Source organism: Helobdella robusta (assembly GCF_000326865.2).
Source record: "Helobdella robusta unplaced genomic scaffold HELROscaffold_30, whole genome shotgun sequence".
Classification (NCBI taxonomy): domain Eukaryota; kingdom Metazoa; phylum Annelida; class Clitellata; order Rhynchobdellida; family Glossiphoniidae; genus Helobdella; species Helobdella robusta.
The window spans coordinates 1692599-1706827 of NW_008704502.1; the positions used below are offsets into that span (position 1 = coordinate 1692599).

The 14229-nt window shown below is 34.6% G+C and overlaps 2 protein-coding genes across 2 annotated transcripts in view; both read right to left on the bottom strand.

Annotated features, from left to right (window-relative positions):
• HELRODRAFT_81550 (hypothetical protein) overlaps positions 1–5314 on the bottom strand; it is a gene marked incomplete at both ends in the record, with an annotated part of 6127 nt that extends 813 nt beyond the window's left edge. The window contains 8 exons of the mRNA XM_009022091.1: positions 1–64; positions 411–462; positions 745–919; positions 1350–1451; positions 1790–1879; positions 4303–4395; positions 4740–4823; positions 5050–5314. Coding sequence (XP_009020339.1) covers positions 1–64; positions 411–462; positions 745–919; positions 1350–1451; positions 1790–1879; positions 4303–4395; positions 4740–4823; positions 5050–5314 — 925 coding nt within the window. The remainder of the gene's footprint in view (positions 65–410; positions 463–744; positions 920–1349; positions 1452–1789; positions 1880–4302; positions 4396–4739; positions 4824–5049) is intronic.
• Positions 5315–9913: 4599 nt separating this feature from the next.
• The window catches only part of HELRODRAFT_81324 (hypothetical protein), a gene marked incomplete at both ends in the record, with an annotated part of 5092 nt that continues 776 nt past the window's right edge, over positions 9914–14229 (bottom strand). Inside the window, 9 exons of the mRNA XM_009022092.1 lie at positions 9914–10013; positions 10262–10307; positions 10659–10778; positions 11361–11424; positions 11692–11743; positions 12179–12353; positions 12721–12822; positions 13237–13326; positions 13907–13999. Coding sequence (XP_009020340.1) covers positions 9914–10013; positions 10262–10307; positions 10659–10778; positions 11361–11424; positions 11692–11743; positions 12179–12353; positions 12721–12822; positions 13237–13326; positions 13907–13999 — 842 coding nt within the window. The remainder of the gene's footprint in view (positions 10014–10261; positions 10308–10658; positions 10779–11360; positions 11425–11691; positions 11744–12178; positions 12354–12720; positions 12823–13236; positions 13327–13906; positions 14000–14229) is intronic.

Consider the following 14229-nt stretch of genomic DNA (forward strand, 5'->3'; position numbering starts at 1 on the left):
CGATGGCAAATCCAAGTGCGGCGTTTGGTACTATCAAATGTCCGATCTCTGTAGCCAGAGGAATCTGTCGGAAATAATTGCTTCCATGTGAAAGTTGTGAAATGAAAAATTTTTCAAAATTAGTTAGAATTGAAAGTTGACAAACTATATGCGTAGGCTGGCTAGCTAACAATGACTAATCATCGACAACTAAATGATCTTATAGAGTAAAAAATATTTTATTCCGGACTTTGCTTATCGGAGTAACGCAAAAAACGGACGTCTAATACACGTCCCACATGGAATTCTCGTTTATCCCATTTTGACGAAATGGGATTTGCTTATCTACAAAATTTGGCAACAGTAATGAAATCACTTGGTAGAAATAATAAAATATTTTGACTGTTAGAAAAATAATTGCTCCTACTAACAAAAAACAAAGCCAAGCTTATGATAATGGATCCAATCATAGCACTCAGCCATCTGCGTGTAGTGATTTAACGTTTAAAAATTCTATACGATTATAAATAATTATTATTCCATTTTCATTTAAATTTGTCAATATTATTTCATTATTATTCAATGTCATTTAACAAATATTAAGCAACAAGCTTACTAGATTTTAAAATTGTTACGAACGCGTTAATATATCATTCAATTGTGTTATGTGTTAATAAATTAAAATTTCTTCAACAAATTTACCAAATAATTATTTTTAAAATGTTTGTTGGAACAAAATAAAATCATAAAAAGAACACTCCAAACCTGCCAATCTTATGGGCAAGAGGTCCAAACAGGTTAGTGCCGATAAGATATGAAACGGAGCAAGGAAGAAAAGCAATCCCCTGCTCCCATTTTGAGGATCCCATGACTTCAACCATGTGGATCGGGAGTGTTGGTTCCATCATTGCGATTCCCATACTACCGAAGCAAATTGACACTATGTGGATGGTTTGGTGTGTGTAAGTGTGTGTGTAAAATGAATGAGTTGATGAGGTGTGTCGTGCCCTAGAAATGAAGCAGCGAGATGTGATTAAACACTGGTGAATGTCGTTGCGTTCGAACTAGGTCTCTATAACTCTGAACCAGACGCCTCAACTGTCGCTTTATCTTGCCGTCCAAGCGTTATAACAGACTGCAAAATTTGCTTAGATAAAATTTTAACAGCAAAGGAAGAGATGGAAAATCTAACAGGGAGAAGAGATCGCGGTCAACATTCTGCCGTAAAACCATACCAGCAGCTAGCCAGCCAAACAACCAGCCATCCAATCAAACAATTAGCCAACCAATCAACTACCCAACCAACCATCCAATCAATCAACCATCCAGCCAGTCATCTATCCAACCATCCAATCAAGCAACCAACCAACCAGCAGCGATGAGTATGTATGGATCAGTCAGCAGCTCTTTCAAAGGACTCCCCTTCTCGTCCTCCTGCCTCATCTTTGGCTGCAGAGTCAACAGGACCATGGCTTGCAGTAGTAGTAGTAGTAGTGGTGGGGATGTTGGTAATAATTATGTTAAAAATTGAATAAAATTGAGTAAAAATATTTTTCTCTCTAAAAAAACTACCATCATTTACCTAAAATTGAGTATCTGGCTCTCTCGCCAGGAATCTGGTTCGCCAGCCGAAAACATTTGCTAGATTACATTTTCGTTCATGCATGCCCCCTCCATGGTTACCATCACTCGCATCATCATCATCATCATCGACACCAACATCATCATCGACATCAACATCATCGTCATCATCATCATCATCATCATCAACATCATCATCATCAACAGACTTCATCATCATTGTCACTACCTCCCGCGGCCAAAGCCAAAGCAGCCAAGATGATGAATGGGGTCTCCTTCCCACAAAACTCATACAAGACCCCACCGTACGTGGGTCCAACTGGTGATGATGGTGATGATGATGGTGATGATGAGGATGACGATGATGATGGCGATGATGATGATGATGATGATGATGGTGATGAGGAGGAGGAAGAGGAGGTGTGTGTGTATGTGTGTGTGTTTGTTGTGTGTAATGATGATGATGATGATAACGCTGATGACGAAGATGGTAATGTGATGAGATGCAATTAAATGAATAAAATTGTGGATGATTATGAAGGGGGATCGATTTATAAATATGGATTTCAATTTTGAAGAAATTTAAAGGATATCTTTTAAGAAAAATATTTTGTATTCTCCTTCAATTCTCTCTCTCTCTCTCTCTCTTCTCTCTATGCTTTTATATAAAGATTGTGCGTGTGTGTTTGTCCGCGAGTGCATGTGTGTAGCTGTGTGTGTGTGTGTGTGTGTGTGTGTGTGTGTGTGTGTGTGTGTGTGTGTGTGTGTGTGTGTGTGTGTGTGTGTGAGTGTATGTGTGTGCGTGTGTGTGGGTGTACGAAAGTAACGAATGCATTAATTTGTATAGCTTGAGGCGTTTCCACCAGCATAATCAACAATGCCACTAATATGACGTCATCTACGATGACGATGCTGATGATGATGATGGCTATGACGTTGATTATAATTACCATCCATCCATCCATCCATGCAAACGTCATTGCCATCCTCAGATATGAAGCCGTACATGAATGCAGAATAAAACGTTTCCGTTCCTCTAGGCATTTTATTCATACACACCCACACACACAACACACACACAAACACACAAACAAACACAAACAACACACACAAACAAACACACGCACACATATATACACACGCACACACAAACAAACACATACTCACACACACATCTTAACATATGTTTACATTCATGAATGTTGGTGTCAATGTTCATTACTTAATTCAGAGTTTTCGTAAAAGATGGGGAAGAGAGACAAACACGATACGAATTTTACCGATTTCGAACTTCAAAATCATTAGCGGCCTACCAAACAGAACAAACCTTCGAAAGAACCAAATCAAAATTTAAAATCAAACCGGATACCGAAACCAAAACCGGATACCGAAACCAAAACCGGATACCGAAACCAAACCAAACCTTTAGCGATATTCTCACATTTCCACTACCACTACCACCACTACTACTACTGCTACTACTACTACTACTACTATTACTACTGCTACTGCTACTACTTCTTCAAATGCTACTATCGTCGTCATCATCATCGTCGTCGTCATCATCATCATCAATCCAACGCGAAAACTTTAATATTATCTCTATTAGCTGCCATTACCAACAAGCGCTTGTCATGTTTGTGTGTGTGTGTGTGTGTGTGTGTGTGTGTGTGCGTGTGTGTGTGCGTGTGTTTTAGTTTCATCATAACAATTATTATTTTATTTGACCACTAACTATTATAGTTTTAAAATTGTTTTAAAATTTCCGTACAAAATTTATTCATATAAATGTATTTACATACCTATCTAAAATGACACACATATGTATTTGCACAAACACATACACAAACACACACACACACAAACACACACATACAAACACACAAACAAACAGGTGCAAACAAATGCACGCATACACCCAGGCACACACAACTTGACTTCACGCGTATGCCGCAAGTGTAGTGAATGGTAAGTGCTCTGTGTCGAAGCATTGAATGAATGAATGAATGAATGAATGAATGAATGAATGAATGAATGAATGAATGAATGAATGAATGAATGAATGAATGAATGAATGAATGAATGAATGAATGAATGAATGAATGAATGAATGAATGAATGAATGAATGAATGAATGAATGAATGAATAAATGAATGAATGAATGAATGAATGAACGAACGAACGAACGAACGAATGAAAGATCGAACGAACGAACGAACGAACGCATGAAAGATCGAACGAACGAACGAACGAACGAACGAACGAATGAATGAATGGCCGATGTTTTGATTGCATCTCCATGACGTAAGATGCGTCCATTCAATAAATTCATTTGGACAAGTGGTCGGTGGGAGAGAGAGATAGAGAGAAAGAGAAAGAAAGAGAGAGTTAAAGAAAGAGAAAGAGTGTGTGAGAGAGAGAGAGAGAGAGGAAGGTAACGGTAAAGGAATAAAAGTATTAATAAAAGTCAAGTGGTTGGAAAGTGCCGAAATTCGTACGAATGGTTGAAAGGTGTTGGGCATTCAAAATGAATTTTTATTGCTCCGTTTGATCTTATTTGAAAAAAAATGTTCATAAAACGTTTTAATACAATTTTTTTTTATTTCACAAATTTTTCATTTTCAAGCACCAACACAAACACACACACACAAACACACACACAAACAAGCACCGACACAGATACACACACACACACACAAATACCAACACAGATACACACATACACACAAACAAGCACTCACTAAGCACTCCAACAGCAAGACCTCCCAGTGCAATCGCAAGAGCATTCCCTCTCTCCCTATCATCCGTGTACAGGCTGGCTAGCATTCCCATTCCTGACGGGAGTGAAGTGAGAGTGAAGATGTTGAGATAATAAAGATGACATTGAGGATAATGAACATGTTAGTTAGAGATTTCAAACGCAAAGAAATGACTAACAATTGCGAATAGGATTTTTAAAAAATTTTGATTTATATTAATAATCGACATATAATAAATTCCACATTTATATCTCACGCACACATACACGCAATACGCGCACACACAACAAACGTTTAATACAAATTAAACAGATACACTGATATCATCCCAAATTATTGATACTATCATCCCAATCATCACACTCGTCTCAAGATAATCAGTAGCGTATCATCACCAAGACAAGGCAACACAACCAGACCTGAGACACTCGAGCATGACGAGCCAAGACCCTGAATGGCTCTGGCGATGAACAGCACCGAGTAGCTACTTCCAAACGCAAACGCTGTGGAAGAAATATCATAGCTCCAATATGACATTTTAAAACCGTTAAAACGTCTCTTTCATAATAAATTCTCGATAAAGTTTTATTTTCAAAATATGAAAGTTCAATAATGTCATTAATTTAATCAGTTATTTAACTCAATTAGTTAATTAATTAGGCAGTAAGTAAATAAGCAAGCAGTGAGTATAATTACATCGCCAAATACTACTAAATGAACTCCACTAACTTATAGTCGAAGCGAACATAATGATGAAACCGGCCAAGAGCGGTATGCTGTAACCGATTCTATTCGTAATCGGACCGATAATCGGATTCGCAATCAACTGGACCATCGCTTTCGAAGCGAATAGTACACCGACGGCAACGTTCTCGTCACCGATTTTTGACTGTGGCGTGGTTGTTGGTGGTGGTGATGATGAGGAGGAGGATGGCGGGAATGGTGACGTATGTGCTTTTAGTTTTCTTCTAATTTTTCTTTGTACTGGCCTCATTGATGATGATGAGGAGGAGAAGGAGGAGGGCAAATTTGATGATGATGATGATGACGACGATGACGTCATCGATAAGTTTAATGACGGCGCATTCTCAACAATGATGAGGTTTTTCTTATTTGAATTTAAAAAATTTCGGTCCATAGACCCGTGATCTTCGTTACCATTATTGTTTGAATTATCGTCGGCACCTTTATTATTATTATTGTTATTACTTTTATCATTATTATTATTATCACCAAAACTACCACCACCATCATCATCATTGTTATATTTTTTCCTCCCATGAACGTGATTGGTCGGAATGTATTTGAGGCTGAACGATTCAACATCCTCTGCCTTACCATCAACACCAAGCTTTTCAATATTATTTGCTGTAAAAGTTTCACCACCACCACCACTACTACTACTACTACTACTACTACAAGTGGCAGTAGTAGTAGTAGTAGTAGTAGTTGATGTGGTAGCAGCAGTAGTAGCAGAAAAAGCAACTAAAGTAATAGTAATATCATAATTACTTACATCAGAGTAAGTATGAGAAGTATTCATTTTTTTCAAATAGCCGTTCTTAAACTTACGAACTGGCGGTTTTTTATTATTATGATTATTATTATTATTATTATTACTATTAAAATCAACTAAACTTGCATCTAAATGAGATTGTGGTGATGATGATAATGATGATGATAATGATGATGACGATGATGATGATGGTGATGATACTGATGGTAGTGGTGATGTTAATGATAAATTTTTCTTCGCTAATTCCATTGCTTCGAGCTGGAACAAAAAGTTGGGAACTATTGGCACTGCAATGAAATTGATATCAGGGATTGTAAGATCGTAACAATAAATGGATAGAGAGACAAATGAACAAACAAACGAACAAACATACAAACCTACAAACGAACAAAAACAAGCAAACGAACGAACGAACGAGTGAATGAACAAGCGCCGGACAATCAAACAAATAAATAAGATTGAAAGAATGAGCAAATTAATTAATTAATTAAAAATCAAACAAATAAACTAATCAATTCATTAATTAGTAAACTAATTAACTAGCAAACCAACCGACAACAGTAAGCAGCATGTTATCAAGAAGGAGTGCGATGAACACGATGAAAAGTACCAGCTTTCTTGACGATCTGTACTCTCTCAACTTATCAATCATCTTTACGAAACAATTTCTACTACTCTGAGTATCTCCACCGTACGTATTAGCAGTAACGTTATTAGTACTATTTGCGTTAGTGTTTTTATTGTTAGCGCTGGTGTTGTTCATGTTGTTGATGTTGTTTTTGTTGTGACTGTTGATGTCGTTGGCTTGGTAGTTGTTGTTTGTAGCGCCAGAACCTGTAGGTAGTGTCATGTTTGCGATCGTTGTTTTGTTTCACTCTGACAAGGTTGTTGTTGATGTCATTAAGATGATGTTGATGAAGATGTTGATGTTATGAAGAGGATGCTTTTGATGATGCTGATCTCATGAAAATAATGTTGATGCCGTTGATGCTATGAAGATGTTGTTGGTGTTATGAAGATGTTGTTGATGTCATGATGATAATGTTGATGAAGATGCTGTTGTTGCTGCTGATGTTGATGAAGCTGCTGTTGCTGATGTTATGAAGATGATATTGATGACGTTGATGTTGTGGATCAGTTGCTGATGTTGTTGATGATGTCGTTGATGTCATGAAGATGATGTTGTCATCTGGTTGATGATGCGATGATGGCGATGTTGTTATACAAGAATGATGAATGAGAAGAAGAACAAAGACGACAAAACTAATGGTGATCGAATCTAAAAATTTCAATTTTCGAACACTTTTAATAGAAAATATTATCACTATTTTTGAGAAAAAATTATTGAAATTAATTTGTAATTTTACTAAAATTAATTTCAAACTTTCACCTTGCTTTTCATGAAATGATTTTCCAAATCTTTAAAATCTAACCTATTATACTAGCTATTTTTCTTCATCTTAACTTCAACCTATGAACTCAGATCTTTTCATTTTAACTTCAAAATCTCAAACAATAAATAAAATTTTTAAAATACTCTCACTTTAAAATTTACTAAACAAACTACTAACTTTTTGAACTTATCATTATTAATATTATACTTATTATTATTCAACCACACTTTATGCTATTAAAATCAGCAGTAGTAGTAGTAGTAGTAGTAGTAGTAGTAGTAGTAGTAGTAGTAGTAGTAGTAGTAGTAGTAGCAGCAGCAGCAGCATCAGAGTTGTCGTAGTAGTAGTAGTTTTAGTAACAGTAACAATAATGATAATATTTATCAAATGTAATGATAAAAAAAATGAAAATAAAACAAAAACCAATTGACAATAAACAAAGCCAAAACTAACTTTTTTTCTCAGCTCTCTCCCTCCCTCTTCTTCATTTCATTTTCAAACCTATGTGGGAATCAATTCAGCGACCCAGCGCGCGTATGTGTGTGTATGTTTGTTTGTGTATGTGTGTGTGTAATTGTGTGTGTGTGTGATATATATCTTTATATATATATATGTATATATATATATATATATATATTCATCAAAATTAATAATTTAATGATAAGGAAATGTTATCTGATCCAGATCAGGTACCTATGGTTTGGCAAAAATGTTCACGTAATGATAAAAATTAATAAAAATAAATTTGACGGATATAATCACATTTACCAAAAACCATTTGGATATATGTATATATATATTTATATATATATATATATATATATATATATATATATATATATATATATATATAAGCCATATACATAAATATGTCTGTCTATCAACTTTAAACAGCCTGACATATTGTTCAAAGAATGGTATATACCCAATATGGTATTTTAACATTTTACTAAGCTAATATGTACTTACATACATTTATAGTTAAAAATTTTAGTAAGTTTCAACTTCAAAATACTATCCATCCCTTATGCGACGTTCCAAACTAAACGAATCACTTACTTTTTATTCATGAAATCACAGCAGGCATTCGCACCGTCAATACTAAACTCAACAAAGAACATTCTAAATTTATTGATTTGAAGGCGAGCTAAATCAAGCGAACGATAACTTTACAATTTTATAACAGAAGCCTTTAACGTTTTAACAGGTAGGTGATGATCGAATAGATAGATAATGATAATAGATTTATAGAATAGATAGATAGATAGAATAGATATATAGAATAGATATATAGAATAGATAGATAAAATAGATATATAGAATAGATAAATAGAATAGATATATAGAATAGATAGATAAAATAGATATATAGAATAGATAAATAGAATAGATATATAGAATAGATAGATAGAATAGATATATAGAACAGATAGATAGAATAAATATATAGAAAAGATAAATAGAATAGATATATAGAATAGATAGATAAAATAGATATATAGAATAGATAAATAGAATAGATATATAGAATAGATAGATAAAATAGATATATAGAACAGATAGATAGAATAGATATATAGAATAGATAGATAGAATAAATATATAAAACAGATAGATAGAATTGAATGGATATATAGATATATAACCTTGTATATAATTTGTCTAAGCAGTTCAGCGTTTGGCATATATCTATCTATATATCTAATATATATATATATATATATATATATCATCATGTTCATCTTCATCACCATCACCATCATCATCGCTACCTCCATGTTTTACTCCACTTAGACAGTCAGCCGCGATTGTTCGTCTGCTGTGTTTGCCAAGCGGCGCTAAGTTATTTTTAGCACTAACCGGCCGGAAGTGACGGAAATGTTTAAACTTCCGGTGATGATGAGGATGACGACGACGGTGATGATGATGGTGGTAATTCACTTTGATTTGTTGATTGCAAGTGAAGTTACTGTTAAATTGTTCAATAAATCAGCAGACACTTTAGTTAGGGGTTTGTCTTATTTTATTTAAATTTTATTTTATATTTAAGTGTATGAAAAGCAATGAATATCAAGGTAGATACTATTTTCAGCATATAATCTACTACAACGGGCAAAAATCAATGTGCCGTTAATAACTTTGAAGTTTTTTAAATTAATAAAGAGATAATTAATGGTAATAATTTTCATAATAAAGAACCAAATAATAATTTTTAACATTGTCAATTTATTTTATTAGTTTTTAGATTTAATTTACAGTTGTTTCGGTGTTTAAGTAATTTTCTTTCCTTTATCACAATTTTCTCCATCCTCATTTTCGAATCTTTCGTAAGAACCATTCCTACATGTGGCCACCTTTGAAGGTGACGGTGGTTTGCTGGTTGCCGCTGAGTTTGTACCGTCTACCAAATTCTGAACAAATCATATAGACATGTGTGTGTGCGTTTGTGTGTAATATGAGTGTGTGTATTTGCCTGTGTGTGTGTTTGTTTGCTTGTCTCTCTCTTTCTCTTCTCTCTCTCCTCTCTCTCTTTCTCTTTCTCTCTCTCTCTCTCTCTCTCTGTGTGTGTGTGTGTGTGTCTTAGTCTGAGTTTGTTTGTGTGTTTGTAAGTAAACATCGTGGTCACATTCATTATTTATTCATCAGTTTATTCTTTTATTCGTACATTCACTCATTTATTAACTCATCCACTCACTTGCTGTTCTTCTTTAGTCGGGGGCTGTCTGAGGAGGAAATGGACAGGTGAGTATAAGATGTTGATGACCGCCATCGTCCAGATTAGACTGTCGGTGATGACGAAGACGACGACGATGATGAAGATGATGACGACGATGATGAAGGTGATGATGAGTATGGCAGTGATACTGATGATATAATATCATTATGATACAAATATATATCCTATCGTCACCATCATCTTACCCCTTAAATCCCACCAATGATGATGCAGATGATGATAAGTATGGTATTGATACTGATGATATAATATCAGTAATGATACAAATATATCCTATCATCACCATCATCTTACCCCTTAAATCCAAGGAGCATTATTATCGGCCCGCTGATGGCAGGTCCTGTTCGGTTGCAAGTTATTCATTCATTTATCATTTCCTTTGATTCATTTGTCGTTTGTTTTAATTAATTAATTAATTCATTAATTCATTCATTCTTTCATTCATTCATTCATTACTCCTCTTCATTCATTCATCATTGACTTTCATTCACCCATCATTTTTATTTCTTATTTCAATTTGTATACGTCTTTATGTGGAGTTTCAAAATCTCTTGGGTTCAATTGTTTACAAAAAAATAAACTACATCACCACACACGCACATGATAGGCGAAGCTCTGTTGGCATTCAAACCCGAGAAGATCAAACCATTGGCCAGCAACTCACATGTTAACATAAAAAAAGTCGTCAAACCGATTGCAAATCCCAAGCAGTAAGCAACTTCAGCAATGGCATAGACACTTCCATATATGGGCACGTGACGTATGTCAACCAGATGAGCCATGATTGGCCACACTGATGAATCAACCATTCCTGTAAAAGTAGCGTGTGTGTGTGTTTGTGTGTGTGCGCGCGTGTGTGTGTGTGTGTGCGTGTGTATGTTGACATATTTGTGTTCTGTATACGTATATATGTTGTTATATGTCGTTTAAAACCAGTTTTGGGTTTAAATCTGTGCGATCACTGAGTTTTTTTGAGATTGCTTTATTCCTAAAAACTTCCATCCGAATCATTTGAAAGGTTGCATGGTGTTAGTGTAACATAATCATGTGGCCAACTGTAGATTATTTTTTTGTTGGCTTATCATTTAAAAATTTGTGGATATAAAGATATATAGATGGATATATTTCAGATTTCACTGGCTGATTAATGCCAGTAGTCTAAATAGAACACCAAATAAAAGATGCGTCTCAGATCTAACTAACAAAGTGTTTCTTTTGTAAATATGAAGGTCTCAACGGATCTATATCTATAACGGATGCTAACGGATATATATCTCTAACGCATACTGACGGATATATATCTATAACGGATACTGACGGATATATATCTATAACGGATACTGACGGATATATATTTATAACGGATACTATCAAACAAACTTGCGAAACTTACCAATGGAAAATCCCAGGACAGCGTTTGGAACGATCAAATGTCCAATGTGGGTTCCTATGGGAATCTTTTGAGAATTACAATCAGAGGTTTACTACTACTACTACTACTACTACTACTACTACTACTACTACTACTACTACTACTACTACTACTACTACAGTACACCTACTACAGCTGCTATCTCGTCATTATAAATTTAAGGTACTGTAAAATTAAGAGATCCATTAAAGCCATTCCTCTCGAATAAATCCAAATTAGAAAATTCAACGATTATTTAAAACGATTACTAACAAATAAAATCACCAATAATCACCATTACAAACAAACTAACAAGAAATAGAGATGTTCCAATGATGGCAGAGCCGGCCATTGCACAAAGCCATCTGTAGTTTAAAACATTATATTAATGGTTAACTATTTTAAATCTTTTAATATCTTCCTCATTTTGCTAGTTATTACATTTTTTAGAATTAAATTTGAAATTATTTTTTTGTTAAATCTAGCATTTGTATTTGAATTATTAAAAATTGATTTACAAATGTTACTAATTAAATTATAGGAAGTCATTAAGTACCTGCATACCTTTAAAGTTTGGAAAAATCCACACATTTTGTAACGATAATGCTTACTTACAATAGTCAGATTAAAATTATTTTAACCGGTTTTCATGAAAATTAATTATTACAACTATATATGAATGATATTTTGCAAAAATTTTATAGAATTTACATTATTTTACACATTTTATTTTCAAAATCTATAAAAATTCCAAAAATAATTGAAAAATATGATATTAAATAAAATAATTCTTCCGAAACCTGCCAAACTTGTGACCCAACGGGCCAAAGAGGTAAGCCCCGATGAGGTAGGAGACACTGGTGGGGAGGAAGGCGATCCCTTGCTCCCATTTGGACGATCCCATGACTTCCACCATGTGAATCGGTAGGGCCGTCTCAAGAAATGCTATGCCAATGTTTGCGAAACAGATGGACACTGATGTGGTGTTGATTTTGATGATACTCGGATGATATATGATAGGAGTGTGATATCATATGAGTAAAAAGACATGATGGATTATTTAGTTATGTGGAATATTTAGTTATGTGTGTTGTGATATGATGTTATGTGATATGATGTGATGTAATGTATGTGACGTGAGGGGATAGCATCATCATTAATATTTTTAAAATTGTCATCCTGACGTCATTATCACCAGTTTTCATCGTCAAACTCATCATTCACGGATATTTAAACTATTTAATTAATAAGCAGCCCATCCCTGTTTCGGTATTATGACATCATCATTTATGGTCTCCTCATTACCATATTTTCATCATCACCACACCTTCGTTCATCTAACCAGCTGTGATGAGTATGTATGGATCGGAAAGTAGCTCAATCAGTGAACTGCCCTTCACGTCTTCAGCTTTCAAAGTTGGTTTCATTGCAAGTACAACCAAACCTTGGTGGTGATGAAGATGATGTCGGTAAAGATGATGATGCTGGTAATGATGATTATGGTGATGATAGTGATGATGATGGTAATGGAGCAGTTGAGTGATGATCAAATGATACAATTACGTGAATGAAAATAATCAACATCGTCATCGTCATCAATAACATCATCATCATCATCGTCGTCGTCATCATCATTATCATCAATAACATCATCATCTTCATCATCATCATCATCAATAACATCATCATTATCATCAATAACATCATCATCTTCATCATCATCATCATCAATAACATCATCATTATCATCAATAACATCATCATCATCATCATCGTCGTCGTCATCATCATCTTCATCATCTTCATCATCATCTTCATCATCTTCATCATCTTCATCATCATCATCACGGCCACCTACCTGCTGATGCGAGAGTCAAAGCTGCCAGTATGATGAACGGAGCTTCCTTGCCACAGAACTCGTACATCACCCCACCATACACGGGTCCGACTGTGGTCATAATTATAATTATTATTGTTATTATTATTTATTTATTATTATTGTTGTTGTTGTTTTTGTAGTAGTTGTGTTGTTGTTGTGGTTGTTGTTGTGATTGTTGTTGTTTTTGTGGTTGTTGTTGTTGTGGTTGTTGTTATTTTTGTGGTTGTTGTTGTTTTTGTTGTTGTTGCTGTTGTTTTTGTTATTGTTACCATCAAACCCTACATCATATAATCTCACTTATACTGAGCTTGGCAAAGCAACAGCTCTTAATCGTGTTTTTTATTCTAATCCTAAATTACATTCCTTAAGTATTTTTAAATCTTACTCCTTCAATAATTTCCATTACATTTTATGGTGGTGTATAGAAAAAAGTTTCTTTCTTTCTCTCTTTCACACTTTCTTTCTTTTCCCCCCTCTCCCTCTCTCTCTCTCTCTCTCTCTCTCTCTCTCTCTCTCTCTTTCTTCCTTTCTAAAGTAAATTCAGTTAAATTAGCCATTTATGTTATAATGAAACTTTAATATATAACAACAGCATGTAATATAACCATTACATTTCATAGTGGTGTAAAAAAAAAATTTTCAAATTTACCAAGTGCCCCGACAGCTAGGCCCCCTAGAGCAATAGAAATGGCATTCCCTCTCTCTCTATCGTCTGTGTAGATGGTGGCTAAAAGGCCTGCCCCTAGGTTTTATTTTGATGATGGTGATGATGATGATGGTGATGATGATGAGGATGAGTATGATGATGATGGTGATGATGGTGATGATGATGAGTAGGATGATGAGTATGATGATGTTGCTATTAGCTAATCGCTACAAATTTTTTATTTCTATATTATACAACCAGAATCACTGTTATTACCATCGTCATCATCATCGCTATCATTATCAACATACTCATCGTCGTCATCT